Source organism: Bos grunniens, chromosome 18 (assembly GCF_055505025.1).
Source record: "Bos grunniens cultivar Pamir isolate PY7600 chromosome 18, Bosgru_T2T1.0, whole genome shotgun sequence".
In the NCBI taxonomy this organism is placed as follows: domain Eukaryota; kingdom Metazoa; phylum Chordata; class Mammalia; order Artiodactyla; family Bovidae; genus Bos; species Bos grunniens.
Window position 1 is genome coordinate 64,166,103 of NC_141182.1, and position 19,371 is coordinate 64,185,473.

A 19,371-nucleotide genomic window follows, 5' to 3' on the forward strand; every position below is an offset into this window, starting at 1 on the left:
GCGGTCTGGGAACTGAGACCGCACTTGCCTCCCTGCTTGGCCAAAAACAGAACCAAAAAAAATACACAGAATCTGTCGCTAAATCACTATGGAGGCCTCTTTAGTAAATCGTGGTTTCTCCTGAGCGAGTTGCCATGGGCAATCGAATCCCTGTGATTAAGTAAAGTGGGATTATCTAGAATGGTTTGCTCCGCCCTCAACGAATCCATGCGCCGATTGGGTAACAGGCCGAGAGGTCCGGCATTTCTTCCAGCTCCATAGAGAGACGTTTCTCCGCCGGCCGAGTTTGAGAGCAAGTCCCCAACTGAGGAGGACCGAGGCGAGAAGGCTTCAAGGAGGTAATTGATGGGCAATGTCTAAAGAGAACGCTCGAAGTCAGGGCACGTGGAAGTGGGTTTCAGTAAGTCCTGGCTTTCTGTTCACCTTGCATTCGCTCAGAGACCGTGTGAAATCCACCGATCTCCCTCCGGCCACACGGGAACTGTGATTCATTTGTGGAATCTTGTGTGAGATGAGATTGTTTCCACACTCCATGGTGTCGTGGGGTGTGCTTCATTTTCTCAACAAGGGCTTTTAAACACTGCCCTGTGGACAGTTTTGACCACACAGTTTCTTGTACTATAAGATGGATGTCGGAAGAATAAGAGAATGGATTCTTGTCCCTGGTGTGAAATTCTGAGGGGGGAATAATGTCCAGTATTGGGATGAGGGATGGTAGGGTGGATGAAAATAAAAGTATTTGGCTGCATTCGTTTATCTTTTTTCCCTCATATTTCTGAATACTGAATCTATTACTGAGGAAAAGCAAAAGGAAATTCCTTCCATCGGGGTCAGTTGGGCACCCACTTCTAGACCATTTGCCCAGAGTCCTACTGAAAAACTCTACAGTCGGTATGGCTGAGAACCAGACAAGGGGTCATGGCCCCGTCGTGGACAGCTCCGGAGGAGAGTCGCCAGCGTCTGCGCCACGCCAAGACACCCGAAGGGAAAACCCCGACTCCGACCGTGAAGAGTTGCCAGTTCGCTTCAGAACGTTTAGGAGCTCTGATGAATCCGACCCGATCAAGGCTCTGAGGAGGCTCTGTGAACTTTGCAGTCTGTGGCTGAGGCCGGATCTTCACACCAAGGAGGACATGGTGGACAGGCTGGTGCTGGAGCAGTTCGTGATGTGCATGCCGCAGGACATCCAGATCTTAGTCAAAAGTAGTGGTGCCGAGACTTGTAAGGATCTGGAAGAGGTGCTGAGAAAGAAGCAGAAACTGAAGAAATGGGTGAGTAGGACCCTAGTGACCCACTGAGACAGGGAACGGTGGCATGAGCGGCTGGGAACTAGGAGATGAAGGAGAAGGATCAGAGGGCTTGGCTCTGAATCAGTGATTCCCAGAAGGGCGAGCACTTGGCCTGTGGCATCACTGGATATGTTTCTGTAGATCCTCACTTTGAGGGTGTTGGTCTTTCAAATGTCATTCCCAGGAGGTGGGCTTCTAAGGTAGTATATGCAATGAATACCTTTTTGGGTCTTGTGAAGGGAGACTAATCATATTTGAATTTTTTGTCACAGGCTGTAGTCCATGTACAAGGCGAGGATTTTTTGATGCCAGTCTCAGGTGTTGAGATGTTAGGATCTGAGGTCAGTGAGAGGCACGGTGAGGAAGACCAAGCCAGGGAGCCCCAGTGTACAGTCAGTGTCATCCCTGCAGACGAGGGCCAGCAGGAAAGCGAAGACGGGCAGCATCTGCCAGGAGCCAAGGACCTGTTGAGGGGGCAGGTGAGTATGATGTCCTGACCTCCAGTCTGGGAGCAGGTAGAAGTGGGTCGAGTGAGTGTGACTGCGCAAGTATTTGGAGAACTGGGCAAAGGACAGGAATGGACCCACTGCCTCCAGGAATTCCCATGGATGCATTCCGTTCCCGGCTGTTTTTCCAGCCAGTGTGAGAATGCAGACAGTCCATCTTTCATAGTCCTTCACCATGAAAGCTTGTGGCCCTAAGCATGAGGGAGAGGAGTCCTGTTTCCACGGGATGGTGCTGGGTCACTTTATCAGGGGTAAATGCACTCACAGCTGTTTCACACATGATGGATTTCGTCAGAGGCACTAATATTGGGGGATATTGTAAACACCTAGAATTGAATAACAAGTTCCCTGTTGGAGTCATTTTCCCCCTCAGATTTTGGAGTATGTCTGGAGAGAGTGGATTTTTTGAAATGTGAATCAGGGAGGAGATGCTACTGATTTCTCATGAATCGAGCTATATAGTATAGAATAGAGCTATATAGTATAACAGCTATACTGCTTATCATCATATTATGCCCCAGGCCACCTTCCATGATGAAGAGAAATCCAGGCAAGGTATCAACAAGTGGTGAAGTCAGGAGCCCTAGAGCCAGAATCCTCTGCTTTCAGATTCAGGGCCTGGAGAATGTGAGATGAGGTGGAGAGATATGTGCAAAGATAATTGGCAGTGGCAGCTGTGAAGTCTGGACTTTTGCCAGAGGTGGTCGGTATAGATCAAGGACAGACATGGGAATCAGAAGAGGATTGCCAATCAGGGTGATGGGAAGCAGTCAGGGCATATCCCCCAAACTGATATCCAGAAAGCTGGAGTGTGAGATCAGGGTACGAGGCGGGTGGGCAAAGAGGAGACAGAGCTTGCCCTGGGCTAAGGCAGTGGGATTGACTCTGCTTGGTTGCCCCTTGTCAGGGCCAGAAAGCTCTCCTGCTAGAGACCATTCTTGAAACAGTTGAACCGGAGGGTCAGACTCCCTCCAAGGAGAATTGGAGAAGGACCTGCTGAAAGACACAGGAGTGACAAGAACCTTTTCGGCTCAAGAGCCTGAACTTCTGCAGGATCATGGTGAGTATGAAAAACTTGGAGACCACAGGAGGTAATGACTGCCTCCACTGATGTCCAGGAAGGGGTACCCAGCATTTCCATCCCTTGGTGTTGTGGGGTAGGAGTTGGTTCTCCAATGCCAACCTTCTCCATCGTCAATGTTTCAGAGTGTTTCATTAGCTAGACTCTTAGGTAGTTTGTATGCTGGGAAGTCTGTAGCCAAATTAGGGATGGTTCCAATGAGGCTGGCACCATGGAAAAAGCTACTTGATAAATATGGTGCTGAATCTCTTCTTTCAGCAGTTTCTGGGAGGGCAGAGAGAAGGGAGAGTCCCCAGGAAGGAAGTGATACTTCAAATGTGGCTCCTGAAGCCTTTCCTCTTGTGTTCCAGAGCGAGATGTTTCCACCCCGAGTGGATCCAGATGAGGTCCTCTGAAGAATCACAGACATGTCAAAAGGAAACGGGACAGCAGTCCCTCTTGCCAAGACGTGCTTCAAGAGGCAGCCACGTGTTTGGATCAAGGAGAGTTCTCAGGACGACTTGGGGTCCATTCCGTTGGTTCATCTGGCACCGGGGGACCCACCAGTCTTCCTGAGGGAGCAGGAACCCCAGGACGGGCACCCTCTGAATGCAGGGTGTGCAAAAAGAGCTTTCCTTATCAATCTCAGCTTACCTTGCACCAGAGGACACACACAGGAGAGAGGCCCTTTCAATGTGACATCTGTGCCAGAGGGTTCATACAGCCTTCAGACCTGCGGGTTCACCAGCGGATCCACACTGGCGAGAAGCACTACAGCTGTGACATCTGCATCAAGAAGTTCACCCATGACTCCACACTGTGCGCTCACAAGAGGACCCACACCCAGGAGAAGCCTTTCTGCTGTGAGCACTGTGACAGAGCTTTCGGCCACCGAGGGAACCTCAATATTCACGATGCACCCACTCTGGCCTCAAGCCCTACGTGTGCATTGAGTGTCACAGTGCCTTCAGTCAGCTGGGGACTTTCAAACGCCACCGGAAAATCCATTCCAGATGACTGGCTCAGGACCCTGCCCTCAGGTCCAGGTCTTTTCTGTTCTCATGAGAAAATTTAGAATGATTTGTCACCTCTGTGATACAAAGTGTGGATGACAGGGGAGGGGCTTAGGAGGATCGTGGAACCCAGTGGGGTTGCATCTCACGTGAATTAGGATATTTAAGTGAATTAGGGTACTTGAGTGATGACTTATTTTTCCCTTTGGATTTTGTTTTCTACTTTGCTATAGACTATAGTTTTCTTTTTCATTTGTGAATTTTCAATTGGAGAAGAATTGCCTTACGATGTTAGACTCTGGTTTTCTTACATATTTTCGCTTTGTGTTGTTCTTGTTCTTTCAGGAAGCTGTGTCTCACCGCTTATCAGTACCTTATCATCAGAGTGAGGCTTCTGCTGATTGCCTTCTTGTCAGGTGTGATTTCCTTGTAAAATAGGATACTCCTAGCAGGATGGCTAGAGAAGGCAATGGCACTCCACTCCAGTACTCTTGCCTGGAAAATTCCATGGATGGAGGGGCCTGGTGGGCTACAGTCCATGGCGTCAAACACGACTGAGCGACTTCACTTTCACTTTTTACTTTCATGCATTGGAGAAGAAAATGACAACCCACTCCAGTGTTTTTGCCTGGAGAGTCCCAGGGATGGGGGAGCCTGGTGGGCTGCCATCTATGGGGCTACACAGAGTCGGACACGACTGAAGCCACTTAGCAGCAGCAGCAGCAGCAGGATAGCTAGTTTAAATACAGGATCACCAGTGTAATTTAAATTTCAAATAAACAAACACATTTCTATGAAAGACCTGTGTGTTTTCTCTTCTAAGACTTTGCTACAGGTAGGTGATAGCCATGGTTTTGTCTATGTGGCCATTATTATGTTGAGATATGTTCCCTTTGTACTAGTTTGGATACTGCTTCCTTAGGTATTTAGAAAAAGAAGGCTTGTTAAATTGACAAGTGTCATTCTTTTCCCCTGCTGCTGCTAACTGCTGCTAAGTCATTCCAGTCATGTCCGACATTGGGGGGCCCCATAGATGGCAGCCCACCAGGCTCCCCTGTCCCTGGGATTCTCCAGGCAAGAACACTGGAGTGGGTTGCCATTTCCTTCTCCAATGCAGGAAAGGGAAATGTGAAAGTGAAGTCGCTCAGTCGTGTCTGACTCTTAGTGACCCCATGGACTGTAGCCCACCATGCTCCTCCATCCATGGGATTTTCCAGGCAAGAGCACTGGAGTGGGGCACCATTGCCTTCTCCTCTTTTTCCCTACTGGTGTACAACCTCTGGTTTCTGTGATGCCTCTCTGAAATGGTTTCTTACAGTAGATCTCATCAGCTGATTTTAGACAAGAGTCTTTCATGACTTATTTCATGAGAAAAGAAACAAGATTAAGTAACCCAATTTGATTACCACCGTCAGATTACAATTATTGGACTGCCTCACAGTCTCCAGAGAGAAAAAACTTCATTAGATCAGGAAAATCAATCTGTTTCCCCAAGAAATGCCATCCATGAAGTCTAAAGTAAATAGAATACATTAGAGAAAGTTTACTGCCAAACCAATATGTTGGCCTCTTTAATGGTTCTTCCTGTTGGAGTCTCCACAGGAAGTGGAATCTACCCAGATTATCCCAAGTGGTTCCTTCCATGCCCTTTATCCAATCACTGGGATGATGAGGTTATGGCTGGAAACCCCTGGAGTTTCACCCAACTCTCTATAAATACAGACATTTCAGCTCTAGTCACACTTTGAGAACCAGTGCCTGACCTGAGGAGGCTGAAGGCAAGAGAACTGGAAGGGGTAAGCGATGAGTGGGCACGTCCAAGGAGGATGCCTAGTAATCAGGACACACTGGTGGGTTTCAGAAAGGTCTTGCTTTCTGTTCATCCTCCATTAGCTGGGAGACCTTGTGACAGGAGATCTTACTCTAACCCCATGTTTAATCAAGCTCTTCTGCAAGGGGATAAGAATGTTTCCACACATGTTGCTGTGAGGTGGCTCGTTTTCTTCAAGGGTTTTTGAGCAGCACCCTATGGCCATTTAAAAACTACATATATGATTATTATTAGTTTTAAGTTTTTTAATTCATTCATTTTGGCTGGGCTGAGTCTTCTTTACTGTGAGGGCTTTCTCTAGTCATAGCTAGTGGTGACTACTGTCTAGCTGAGGGGTATGGGCTCATTGTGGTGGCTTCTCCCATGGCAGAGCTGGGAGTCTACAGCTCGGGTTCAGTAGTTGCCCCTCTCAGGCTCACGAGTTCTGATGCACAGGCTTAGAGGCAGGCGGGGTCTTCGCATATGAGGAATCAAACCCATGTCAGGTTTGATTGCCTGGCAAACTGCATTGGCAGGCAGATTCTTAGCCACTGGACCACCAAGGAAGCCCTATGGTCATTTCTGACCAGACAGTTTTATGAAATATTGAATGAGTCGGGCAATGGTGTCCAATATTGGGATGTAGGGGAGATGGAAGGGTGGAAAAAAATGATACCCATTTGTTTCTTTTTTTTTTTGTCTCCCTAGACTGCTAACCAGTGACTTTAATACTGAGGAAAAGCAGAGGAAATCCATTTCCATAGGCGTCAACTGGGCACCCACTGCTAGAAGCATTTGCTCAGAGTCCTACTGGAAATTTCCTCCATCAATATGGCTGAAGACCAGACATTTTTTCAGGGTTGTGAAAACATCACAGACAGCCCTGGGGCAGAGTCACTGGTGTCCGTGCCACCCCAAGACACACTGATGGAAAACTCAGATTGTCACCAGGAAAACTGGCACGTCCGGTTCAGAACATTTAGCAGCTCAGAGGAGTCAGACCCCGTCAAGGATCTGAAGAGACTCCGTGAACTCTGCCATCTGTGGCTGAGGCCGGATCTTCACACCAAGGAGCAGATGATGGACAGGCTGGTGCTGGAGCAGTTCATGATCTGCATGCCCCTGGAGTGCCAGGTCCTGCTCAAAGAAAGTGGGGTGCAGAGTTGCAAAGACCTGGAGGACGTGCTGAGAAATAAGCAGAAACCCAAGAACTGGGTGAGTAAGACCTTAGTGATGGGTGTGGGACAAGGAGACACGTGCAAGCTGCAGGGATCACAAGATAGGACCTGTGGGTTTGGCTCTGTATCAGTGGTTCCCAAACAGGTGAGAGAAGTTCACAGTTGGGCAATTTGGGAGATACTTTTTGCTGTCTCAACTCGAAGGATGTAGATCTTCTACAGCAAACGGGAGCTTCTATTGTCAATGCCATTGGATGCCTGAAAACTACATTCCAGGTCTTATACAGACTGATCTTGATTGATTTCTCCCCTCACAGACCATAGTCTGCATACAAGGGCAGAAATATCTTGTGCGTGATCCCGACATTGAGATGGTTGAAGCCAAGGCCGGTCACATGGACGATGAGAGAGACCTGTGCGGGGGGCCCCAACCCTCCTCAAGGGTCATACCTCCAGAGGATGGCCAGGAGGGAAGCACAGAGCTGCAGAATCTACCAGGAGCCACGAACCTATCTAGGGAGCAGGTGAGAGTGTGGAAGCAGATAGAAGAGAGTGAGGTGGGTGTGGCTGCTGGAGTAATGGGGAGATTTGACAAAGGACAGGAATGGATCCATTGCTTCCAGGAATTCCCGTGGATGCATTCAGTTCCTAGGCATTTTTTCTAATCAGTGTGAGAATGAAGATAATCCATCTCTGTCCCTCTGCTATGAAAGCTTCTAGTCTTAGGAGTGGGGAGAAGGGAATCCTGTCTTCCTGACATGATGCTAGGTTCAATTTTCTGCAGGTAAGTGCACGTACAGCTGATGTACCCAAGGCCACTTTGCCCAAGGGCACGTCATATTTCAGAATATGATCATTCCTTGCAACTGAAGGAGTGACTCCAAAGTGGACTCATTTTGCCCCCCAGTAGACATTGGGCTTCCCTGGTGGCTCAGATGGTGAAGAATCTGCCGAAAATGCAGGAGACCTGGGTTCGATCGCTGGGTCAGGAAGATCCCCTGGAGAAGAGAATGGCTACACACTCTAATGTTCTTGCCTGGAGAATCCCATCAACAAAAGAACCTGGCAGCTATAGTCCATGGGTTTGCAAGAGTCACACACGACTGAGCGACTAACACTTTCCCTTTCAGACATTGAAGAATGCATGGAAGACAGTGGATTTGTTCAAATAAGGTTGGGTATAGGCAGGGGATGCTATTGACTTGCATGGAGCAGAGACCAGGAATACTGGACGTCATCTTCCTATGTACCGGGTAACCACCATCGCAAAGATGCATCCAGGCAAATCTGCAACAGTGATGGAGTCAAGAGAGCTGGGCCTAGAGTTCTTCCTTCCAGAGTCGGGGGCAGGCAGGAGTGCGTATGACTTGGAGAGACCTGTGCATAGAGAAGTCAGAGTGCCAACTGTGATGTCCTGATTTGATTGCAAGATACAGTCTGTATAGATCCAGGACAGCCTTGAGTATCAGGAGATGATTATCAATCAGGGTGATGGGGTGGACCAGACGAAGTCAGGGCATATCCCCTAAAATTTCATGAAGAAACTTGGAGTATAAGGTCAAGATACGAGGCAGATGGGGAAATAGGAAACAGTTTTCCATGGACTAAGGTAAATGGCTTTGACTCTGCTTGTTTGTCCCTTGTCAGGATGAGAGAGCTCTCCCGCCAGAGACTGTTCCTGAAACAGGTGAGCTGGAGGGTCTGACGCCCAGGGAGAACTTGGAGAAGGACCTGCTGGAAGACAGGGGAGAGACAAAAACCCTTCAATCTGAAGCACCTCAACTTCTGAAGGGTCCTGGTGAGTACTCAAAACCGTGGAATCCAGCAGAGTTAGTGACTCCCTCCTGTGGTGGCATGAGGCTGGGTAGCCAGCATCACCATCCTTGGATGGGTGGGTGGAGATCATTGTCCAGTGCCAACCTTCTCCATCATCAACGTTCCAGTGTCCCACAGTCCAGGCTCTTAGCTTGGTTGCTTGATGGGAACTTCTCAGCCAACATCAGGGTTCCAGTGAGGCCGGCAGCACAGAAAATGCTCCTTGTTAAATGTGGTGCTGCATCTCTTTCAGGGGATTCTGGAAACATAGAGAGATAGAAGAATCCTCAAGAAGAAACTGGTATTTAAAATGTGGCTCCTGAACCCTTTCTTCCTGTGTTCCAGAGGGAGACGTTTCCACCACGAGTGGATCCAGACGAGGTCCTCTTAAGTATCGCAGACGTGTCAAAAGGAAGCGGGACAGCAGTCCGACTTGCCAAGATGTGCATCAAGAAGCAGCCACGTGTTTGGACCAAGGAGAGTTCTCAGGACAGCTTGGGTCCCATTCCATTGATGTATCTGGCACCGTGGGACCCACCAGTCTTCCTGAGGGAGCAGAAACCCCGGGACGGGCACCCTCTGAATGCAGGATGTGCAAAAAGAGCTTTGCTTATCAATCTCAGCTTATCTTGCACCAGAGGACACACACAGGAGAGAGGCCCTTTCAATGCGACATCTGTGCCAAACGGTTCATACAGCCTTCAGATCTGCGGGTTCACGAGCGGATCCACACTGGCGAAAAGCCCTACAGCTGTGATCTCTGCCTCAAGAAGTTCACCCACGACTCCACACTGCGCGCTCACAAGAGGACCCACACCCAGGAGAAGCCTTTCCGCTGTGAGCACTGTGACAGAGCTTTCAGCCACCGAGGGAACCTCAATGTTCACCGACGCATCCACTCTGGCCTCAAGCCCTACGTGTGCCCCGAGTGTCACAGTGCCTTCCGTCAGCTGGGGACTTTCAAACGCCACCAGAAAATCCATTCCAGATGACTGGCTCAGGACCCTGCCCTCAGATCTAAGTGCCTTCTACTCCGAGAAGGAAATTTGGGATTATTTGTCACTTATGTGATACAAAGAAAGGGTAACATGTGAAGACCTTACGATCATACTGGAACCCGATAGGGTTCCATTCACATGAATGTGGTGAATATTGAGTGATGACTTATCTTTCCCTGCAGATTTTGTTCTCTACTTTAGTGTAGCCTGTGTTTTTGTGATAAGTTTTGGCTTTGTGTTGTTCTTCTTCAGTGAATGCAGGTCTCATTAGTTTTCAGTACTTCTTCGAGAAACTGACTGAGGTCACTGCTGATTGTCCCCCCATTAGGCAAGATTTAATTGTACAATAGGATGCTCCTAGCAGAGTGGCCAGATGAAAAAGAGCATCACCAGTGAAATTTAAATTTCAAATAAACGAAGACATTTCTGTCAAATAAGTGTCCTGTGTATTTCCCCTTCCAAGATTTTTTTTCTTATTATTTCATTTTTTAACGTTACAATCTTGTATTGGTTTTGCCATATATCAACATGAATCCACCACAGGTATACTTATGTGCCCCATCCTGAACCCGCCTCCATCCTCCTTCCCTGTACCATCCCTCTGGGCCATCCCAGTGCACCAGCCCCAAGCATCCACTATCGTGCATCAAACCTGGACTGGCGACTTGTTTCCCATATGATATTATATATGTTTCAATGCCATTCCCCCAAATCATCCCACCCTATCCCCAAGATTTTTTTATATGGAGTAGATGATAGCTGCGGTTTGTTACATGGCCATTATTATGTGGAGATATCATCCCTCTGTAAGGCTTCCCCAGTGACTCAGTGGTAAAGAATCTGCCTGCAGCACAGAAGACCCAGGTTTGATCCCTTCATCAGGAAGATCCCCTGGAGAAGGGAATGGAACCCACTCCAGTATTTTGCATGGAGAATCCCATGGACAGAGAACCTTGGCAGGCTATGGTCTGTTGGGTTGCAACAAGTTGGGCACGACTGAAGCGACTGAGCACCCTCTCGAGCATTTAAAGTAACTATTCTTTTGGAATTATGAACTCTTAGGTAATGTAATATTAATGCCCTTTTGAACACTGAGATTCTAGGGTGTCTCTGCTTGAAAAGATTCTTCAAGGTAGCACTCTTTCATCCCACCTGGCTCTCCTCCAGCAGAAATGAAGAGAGGTCATTTGGAGCAGAATGGAGATAATAAAGTATTTCTTTTCAAAGAATCAGCATTTTCTTCTATTAATTAGCCTTGGAATTGTTGGGGGCAGCAAACTCAAGGATGATATTGTAATAGATATTGGTGTCTGGCTGCTCGCACTTAAAAGCCAATACAGAGGCCAGGTTGGGGGAAAGGAAAGTTAGCTTTACTCTGGATGCCAGCCAGTGTTGAAAGTGAAAGTGAAGTCACTCAGTCATGTCCAGCTCTTTGTGACCCCGTGGACTGTAGCCTACCAGTCTCCTCCATCCATGGTATTTTCCAGGCAAGAGTACTGGACTGGGTTGCCATTTCCTTCTCCAGCAACTGTGGAGGTGCCGCAGACGTCTGTCCAATGGCTGACTCCCCCCACCTCCTACCCTAGACAATTAATGAGCTACAGCTTTTATAGATGGAGGGAGGGGGCTACAGGCAGAAACAGCGCAGTCAGCTCTGACAATCATCCTGAAACTGGTCATCACTGGTCTGATCAGTGTCATCTTGATTGTTGTAAATACAGTTAACCTTCAGTTCCAGGGTCCATTTGTTTTCATTTCTTGGGTCAATACTCAGAATTGTGGCAGCTTCTCTCATGGTTTCCCAGGAGGCTCAGTGGTAAAGAATCTGCCTGCCAATGCAGGAGACGTGATTTGCTCCCTCGGTGGGGAAGATCCCCGAGAGAAGAGAATGGCAACCCACTGCAGTATTCTTGCCTGGAGAATACCATGGATGGAGGAACCTGGTTGGCCACAGTCCATGGGGTCACAAAGAGCCACTTCACTTTGCAACTCCATGGAATGTAGCATGCCAGGCTTCCCTGTCCTTCACTATCTCCCAGGAGTTTCCTCAAACTCGAGTCCATTGAGTCAGTGATTCCATCCAACCATCTCATCCTCTGTCGCCTCCTTCTATGTTAAAGGATGTTAACTTACAGGCCCAAGATGGAGGCAACTTATTCAAAGAAGCAATATAGAATACAAAGACTGGGTCTCTTCAGAAACAGGGGTATTAGAATCATTATCGAAGAATCAACACAAGGAGTTAATACAATGAAATATGAATAAGACTTCAAAACACAGACGCAGTTAAGTACTAGTTAAGAAAAGTGAATAATAGGTCTTCCCCGGAGGCTCGGAGGTAAACGCTGTGCCTGCCAATGAGAGCACATGAGTTCCATCCCTGACCCGAGAAGATCCCAGGGCTCAGGAGCAACTAAGGCCATGCGACACAACCACTGAGCCTGGGAGCCGCCACTACTGAAGCCCAGAGCCCCGAGAGCCCGGGCTCCGCAAAAGAGAGGTCAGTGCAGCGAGAAGCCTGTGCCCCGCGACTGGAGAGGAGCCCTGCGCCCCGGGCAGAAACAAAGACCCAGCACAGCCGAAAATAAATGGATTTAAAAATAAAATACATACCGAGGCTGAGAAACTGCTATTGAGGAAATGTAGTGATGGAGTGAGATGCCGGGCGATAAAGCCTTAGCCAGTCCTGTCCGTCTCCAAAGAACCACTGATTGTGTGGAGATCTGAAGACAGCCTGAGGGTGTCGAGGGAAGGACTTTCCAGACAGCGGAGGAAAACCCTAGAAACCAGACCGCAAAGCCAGTTGGGCTTGGTGTGGTCAGGTGTGCCAGGTGGCTGGGGAGTGGAGGAGAAGGTAGAGACTGTGAAGAGCAGTGCCCTCTGAGGGTGTGAGAAAGGATTTGGATTTGCCAAGGGAAGATTTCATGCAAGGATAGGCACAATAAAGGACAGAAATGGATGGACCCAAGAGAAGCAGAAGATATTAAGAAGAGGTGGCAAGAATATACAGAACTACACAAAAAAGTTCTTCATGACCCAGATAATCCCGAAGGTGTCATCACTCACCTAGAGCCAGACATCCTAGAATGTGAAGTCAAGTGGGCCTTAGGAAGAGTCACTATGAACAAAGCTAGTGGAGGTGATGGAATTCCCGTTGAGCTATTTCAAATCCTCAGACATGATGCTGTGAAAGTGTTGCAGTCAATAAGTCAGCAAATTTGGAAAACTCAGCAGTGGCCACAGGACTGGAAAAGGTCAGTTTTCATTCCAGTCCCAAAGAAAGGCAATGCCAAAGAATGCTCAAACTACTGCACAATTGCACTCATCTCACATGCTAGCAAAGTAATGCTCAAATTCTCCAAGCCTTCATATACAGTCTTAAATAGTACATGAACCATGACCTTTCAGATGTTCAAGCTGGATTTAGAAAAGGCAGAGGAACCAGAGATCAAACTGCCAACATCAATTGGATCATTGAAAAAGCAAGAGCGTTCCAGAGAAACATCTACTTCAGCTTTATTGACTATGCCAAAGCCTTTGACTGTGTGGATCACAAGAAACTGTGGAAAATTGTTAGACAGGAATACCAGACTTCCTGAGCTGCCTCCTGAGCAATCTGTGTGCAGGTCAGGAAGCAACAATTAGAACTGGACTTAGAACAACGGACTGATTCCAAATCTGGAAAGGAGTACGTCAAGGCTGTATACTGTCACCCTGCTTATGTAACTTATATGCAGAGTACATCATGAGACAAGCTGGGCTGGATGAAACACAAGCTGGAATCAAGATTTGCAGGAGAAATATCAATAACCTCAGGTACACAGATGACACCACCCTTATGGCAGAAAGCGAAGAAGAACCAAGGAGTCCCTTGATGAAAGTGAAAGACGAGACTGAAAAAGTTAGCTTAAAATTCAACGTTCAGAAACTAAGATCACAGCATCCAGTCCCATCCTTTCATGGCAAATAGATGGGGAAACAGTAGAAACAGTGAGATAATTTATTTTCGGGGCGGGGGAGCTCCAAACTCACTGCAGATGGTGACGGCAGCCATGAAATTAAAAGACTGTTGCTCCCTGGAAGAAAAGTTATGACCAACCTAGACAGCATAGTAAACAACAGAAACATTACTTGGCCAACAAAGGTCCAGGTAGTCAAAGCTATGGTTTTTCCAGTAGTCATGTATGGATGTGAGAGTTAGACTTAAAGAAAGCTGAGAGGCAAGAAACTGATGCTTTTGAACCTTGGTGTTGGGGAAGACTCTTGAGAGTCCTTTGGACTGCAAGGGGATCCAACCAGTCCACCTTAAAGGAAATCAGTCCTGAATATCATTGGAAAATATTTGAGCTGAAGCTGAAACTCCAATACTTTGGCCACCTGATTCAAAGAACTGACTCATTTGAAAAGACCCTGATGCTGGGAAAGATTGAAGGCAGGAGGGGAAGGGGATGACAGAGGATGAGATGGTTGGATGGCATCTCCGACTCAATGGATGAGTTTCAGTAAACTACGGGGGCTGTTGATGGACAGGATGGCCTGACGTGCTGCATTTCATGGGGTCTCAAAGAGTTGGACACGACTGAGCGACTGAACTGAACTGACCTGAACTGAACCCATAGATGCAAGAAGTAGATGAATGCATTGCCAAGGGTAAGGGGGGAGGGGGGCAGAGAATGGGGAGGGACTTTTCATGAACCACATTTTGTTCTTGGGGTGATGAGAAAGGTTGGAAATAGACAACACTGACAGTGCACAACATTGTGAATGAACTTGGTGGAACGAGATTGTACATTTTATAAAAGAGTCAAAACTGTATGTTGTGTGTTTCATAAACATAACAAGTATGTGATCAGGAACTTGATTCTCTTTGGATCCTTTTGTGCAACCCTTCCTTGGAGCTAATAAATACCCTGGTGACAGCAAGGAAATGTTTTGGGTGGACAATCTTTGCTTAACATTTCCAACGTCACTATACTACATGGAATTCAGTGTTTAAATAGTCTTCCTCCTATTTTTTCCCCAGAAGAATCATGACTGAGATCCTTGCCTGGTGGCTTGTCTTGACCGAATAATATAAAACCTGGCATTGCTGTGAATATCCATTTGAGGAGTCTCAACACTGTAAATTTCTTGAAAGTAGAGCAAAGGACAACATAGTTCCAGACTACAGAAGTCAAAATCTAGGGAGCCATTCAGACATTTCAACCTTTTTTTTCCTGAAAAGGTAGATGTCAGAAGAATGATGGATGGACTAATGTCCATTCAATATGAAAGATTGTACCAATGAGGGAATGGTATTGGGTATGGGGTGAGGAATGTAGAGGAGATGGAAGGGTGGAATAAAATGAAACTAGTTCTGTTCATTTCTCTTTTACCCCCATTCTTCTGAACAGTGAATACGTTGCTGAGGAAAGGTAGAGGAAATCCCATTACATAGGGGTGAATTGTCATGGGCTTCTAGAAGCATGTGCTCAACATTTTTCTAGTAAATTCCTCAGTCACTATGGCTAAAGAATGTACATTTTGTGTGGGGTCATGGAATAGTCCCAGACAGTCCATAATTCAAACCACCAGTGTCTGTGCCACACCAAAGTGTACTTACTGAAAAGCCAGACTGCGACCCCAAAGGTGGCACGTTCCCTGAGAACATACAGGACTCTGACCTCGTCCGAGAGCTTTGCATGCGGAATTTTAAAAAGGGTTGTTTAGTCGCTGAGTTGTGTCCAACTCTGCTATTCCATGGCCCACCAGGTTCTTCTGTCCATCGAATTTTCCAGGCAAGAACACTGGAATGGGTTGGCCATTTCCTTCTGTGAGAGATCTTCCCAACCCAGGGAGTGAACCCAGGTCTCCTGCATTGGCAGGTAGATTCTTTACCACTGAGCCACCAGAAAAGCATAGGCGACCAAACTGGTTGAAACTTTCAGATACCTATGCTTTGACTCCTTCCAACTCTCCAGGTAAATGAGAAAAGTATTTGCTAGACCAGAAAAATCAATCTTACTGCCAAAAAGTGCACGGGCTTCCCTGGTGGTAAAGAATCTGCCTGTAATGTGGGAGACCTGGCTTCGCTCCCTGGGTTGGGAAGATCCCTTGGAGAAGGGAACGGCTACCCACTCCAGTCTTCTGGCCTGGAGAATTCCATGGACAGTATATCCACGGGGTCACAAAGGGTTGGACATGACTGAAAGACTTTCACTTTACTTCTTTCCCAGCTGAGCCACAAGGGAAGCCCAAGAACGCTGGAGTGGGTAGCCTATCCCTTCTCCAGCAGATCTTCCTGACCCAGGAATTTCTCTAGCGTCTCCTGCATTTGAGGAGGATTCGTTACCACCTGAGCTATCAGAGAAGTCTACCACAAAACCAACATGGAGGCCTCTTTGATAAACTGTGTTTTTTTCTGGTGGAGTGTCCCTGTGAAACTGGATCCATGGATAAATTGGATTATCTAAAATGAGGTCATATAAATGGCTTCACCCGCCCTTACACAATCACTGTGCTGATGGGGTAACAAGCAGGGACCCTTGCCATTTCCCCCGGCTCTCTATAAATAGAGATGTTTCAGCCCCAGACACACTCTGATAGGCAGTCACCGACTTGAGGAGGCTGAGGGCAAGAGGGCTCAAAGGAGGTAAGTGATGAGTGAGAACATCTAAGGAGAAGGTTTGGGAATCAATACAGAAGGAGGTGGTGGGTTTCGGAAGGCTGGGTTTTCTACTCACCTTGCATCAGCTCAAAGGCCTTGTGAAAGCAGTGGATCTCCCTTAAACTCCATATAAACTACGGTTGACTGCTGAGCTCTCTGTGAGGGGGGAAGAACTGACTTGAAACATGTAAATGGAACTTGGGAAATATAATGGAACACAGATCCTTCTCTTGCAGAAAAGACATTTTAAATAAGAGGTCTTTCAGGTTCCCCCGTCCTGCCTCCATCGATGTATATGTTTATAAATCACCCTGATTTATAGGGTGTTGCCACCCTCCACGCTGTGGTGTGGTGTGGTGCATTTATTCCTCAAGGCTTTCTGAATCCTGGCCCCCTGGACTAGGCAGAGATGTTCGTCTGTGTTCATTTGTGTTAACCCACACAGAGAGACCCTCTCGGATCTACAGTAGAGAACGATATTGTCCCAATTTCCATTTCAGAAACCTGACCCCCCCCAACTTTCGTCCATTTAGAAATCTGAATGCAAAGATGGGCAGCATGGACGCCTACGAGCAGGTCCAAAAGGGACCCCTGAAGCTGAAAGGAGTCACAGAGCTTGGTGAGACCAAGCGGAAGAAGAAAAAGGACAGAGACAAGGCAAAACTCCTGGAAACGATGGGGAAAATCCAGAAGAACCAGGAGGAGGAGCTGAGGCGCCACCTCGACAAGCTGACCCCAGCCCAGGTGGCCTTTGAGAAGGTGCGGGAGAAGCGACAAATGGAGAGGATCCTGAAGAAAGCATCCAAAACCCACAAGCAGAGAGTGGAGGACTTCAACAGACACCTGGACACGCTCACGGAGCACTATGACATTCCTAAAGTCAGCTGGACCAAGTAGCCGCCCCACCCAGGAGATGGAGTATTGTCCAGGGGAAGCAGGAAGCAGAGTTGGGGTCATTTCTGGAGCCTTTGGAAACATTCTTTTACACACATCCTTTTGAGCCTTCTGCTGAGCCCGTGCTTATCAAAGTAATGGGCTCTTATTCTGGAACCGCATTAAAGAGAGACGGCCCTTTAAATTCAAAAAAGAAAAAAGCAACATCCACGTCCAATGGTTCATGCAGTTCCGGACGTGTGTGTTCACCAGGAGACCCAGGTGGGCGAGAAGCCCTACAGCTTCCATCTCTGCCACAAGAAGTTTCCTCACGATCCACGCTGCATGCTCCAGAGGACCCAACCCAAGAGAAGCCTTTCTGCTGTGAGCACTGTGAAAAAGCTTTCAACCACAGTGGGAACCCCAGTGGTCACACACTGGGCTCGAGCTCTACATGTGCCCCGAGTGTGACCTGCCTTCTGCTCCCTGGGGTCTCTCAAATCCCACCAGGAAACCCATTCGAAACCACTGGCCCTAACCCTGCTTGTCGGGTCCAAGTCCTTCTGCTCCAAGAAGGAAATTCACAATGATTTGTCACTTCTGTAACACAAAGGGTGGATGAAATGGGAAGAGCTTCGGAGGATATTGGGTCTAGGGGCTTCCATTTACATGAATGAGGAGGACATTTGAGTGATGGCTTATCGTTCCCTTTAGATTTTGTTTTCTACTTTAGTGTAGCCTGTTTCAATCAGTTTTTGCTTCCTTTGTTATTTTTCTACTGAAGGCATGTCTCATTAGTTATCAGTACTTCATCATGAAACTGAGCCTACTGTTGACTGGCTTCCTGTTAGGCGGGACTTCACTGTAAAATTGCATGTTCCTGGCACAGAGGACAGGCTCTGCCGTGGAATTTAAACTTCAAATAAACACATTTCTGTCAAAGAGTGTCTGCGTAGTTTCTAAGACTTATCTACAGGGAATAGGTGATAGCCGTGGTTTTGCCTACATGGCTGTTATTATGCTGAGATAGATTCACTCACTCCATACTTGTTCGGGGATTTCTTTCCAAGGTGTTTCGAAAAAGGAAGGCTTTAGAAAGTGATAGGTGTCCTTCTTTTTTCCTATTGGTGTACAACTTCTAGTCTTCAAAAAGGCTACTTAGAAATCGGGTCTTCTCACACCTTAGCTCATCACCTGATTTTAGAAAAGCCTTTTAAGACTTATCTCACAAGAACAGAAAAGACGAGAGGAGTCAAACCCATCTGGTTCCCACCACCATGTCTCTGACTCCGTCAAACCCTCCAGGCAGTGAGACCAAAAATTCAAGAGATCATTAAAACCAGTCCGTTCACCCCAAAATGCAGTCTCCAAAGTCCAAAATCAATCAAATCCAAAAGGAAACCGAGGGATTTCCCTAGCGGTCCAGCGGGTGAGACTTAGCGCTCCCGCTGCAGGTGGCGTGGTTTCCTTCCGCGGTCTGGGAACTGAGACCGCACCTGCCTCCCTGCTTGGCCAAAAACAGAACAAAAAAAAAAAATACACAGAATCTGTCGCTAAATCACTATGGAGGCCTCTTTAGTAAATCGTGGTTTCTCCTGAGCGAGTTGCCATGGGCAATCGAATCCCTGTGATTAAGTAAAGTGGGATTTTCTAGAATGGTTTGCCCCGCCCTCAACGAATCCATGCGCCGATTGGGTAACAGGCCGAGAGGTCCGGCATTTCTTCCAGCTCCATAGAGAGACGTTTCTCCGCCGGCCGAGTTTGAGAGCAAGTCCCCAACTGAGGAGGACCGAGGCGAGAAGGCTTCAAGGAGGTAATTGATGGGCAATGTCTAAAGAGAACGCTCGAAGTCAGGGCACGTGGAAGTGGGTTTCAGTAAGTCCTGGCTTTCTGTTCACCTTGCATTCGCTCAGAGACCGCGTGAAATCCACCGATCTCCCTCCGGCCACACGGGAACTGTGATTCATTTGTGGAATCTTCAGTGAGATGAGATTGTTTCCACACTCCATGGTGTCGTCTGCTGTGCTTCATTTTTTTAACAAGGGCTGTAAAGCACTGCCCTGTGGAGATTTTTGACCACACAGATTCTTGTACTATGAGATGGATGTCGGAGGAATAAGAGAATGGATTCTTGTCCCTGGTGTGAAATTCTGAGGGGGGGAAAATGCCCAGTATTGGGATGA

General features: G+C 47.5%; 1 protein-coding gene and 2 pseudogenes across 8 annotated transcripts; all 3 read left to right on the forward strand.

The window, feature by feature from the left end:
• The first annotated feature begins 207 nt into the window (after positions 1–207).
• On the forward strand, positions 208–4,151 carry LOC147354766 (zinc finger and SCAN domain-containing protein 5B-like; annotated as a pseudogene). Its single transcript, XR_015146603.1, has 4 exons — positions 208–1,271; positions 1,562–1,768; positions 2,703–2,855; positions 3,227–4,151. The product of XR_015146603.1 is annotated as a zinc finger and SCAN domain-containing protein 5B-like (transcript).
• A 1,429-nt stretch (positions 4,152–5,580) lies between these two features.
• On the forward strand, positions 5,581–10,103 carry LOC147354767 (zinc finger and SCAN domain-containing protein 5C-like). 5 transcript variants are annotated; one of them, XM_086354901.1, is made up of 5 exons: positions 5,581–5,664; positions 6,387–6,893; positions 7,174–7,380; positions 8,504–8,654; positions 8,925–10,103. In XM_086354901.1, exons 2-5 carry the CDS (start codon positions 6,510–6,512, stop codon positions 8,948–8,950), a joined length of 768 nt encoding a protein of 255 aa, XP_086211027.1. In that variant the 5' UTR covers positions 5,581–5,664; positions 6,387–6,509; the 3' UTR covers positions 8,951–10,103. The 5 variants fall into 5 exon arrangements, with proteins under 5 accessions (XP_086211027.1, XP_086211022.1, XP_086211026.1 ...); XM_086354896.1 differs by having other exon boundaries at positions 9,017–10,103; XM_086354897.1 differs by having other exon boundaries at positions 5,613–5,718; positions 9,017–10,103.
• A 6,073-nt stretch (positions 10,104–16,176) lies between these two features.
• LOC147354768 (protein FAM32A pseudogene) lies at positions 16,177–18,794 on the forward strand (annotated as a pseudogene). 2 transcript variants are annotated; one of them, XR_015146599.1, is made up of 2 exons: positions 16,177–16,300; positions 16,849–18,794. The product of XR_015146599.1 is annotated as a protein FAM32A pseudogene, transcript variant X1 (transcript). The 2 variants fall into 2 exon arrangements; XR_015146600.1 differs by having other exon boundaries at positions 16,195–16,300; positions 16,816–18,794.
• The last annotated feature ends 577 nt before the right edge of the window (positions 18,795–19,371 follow it).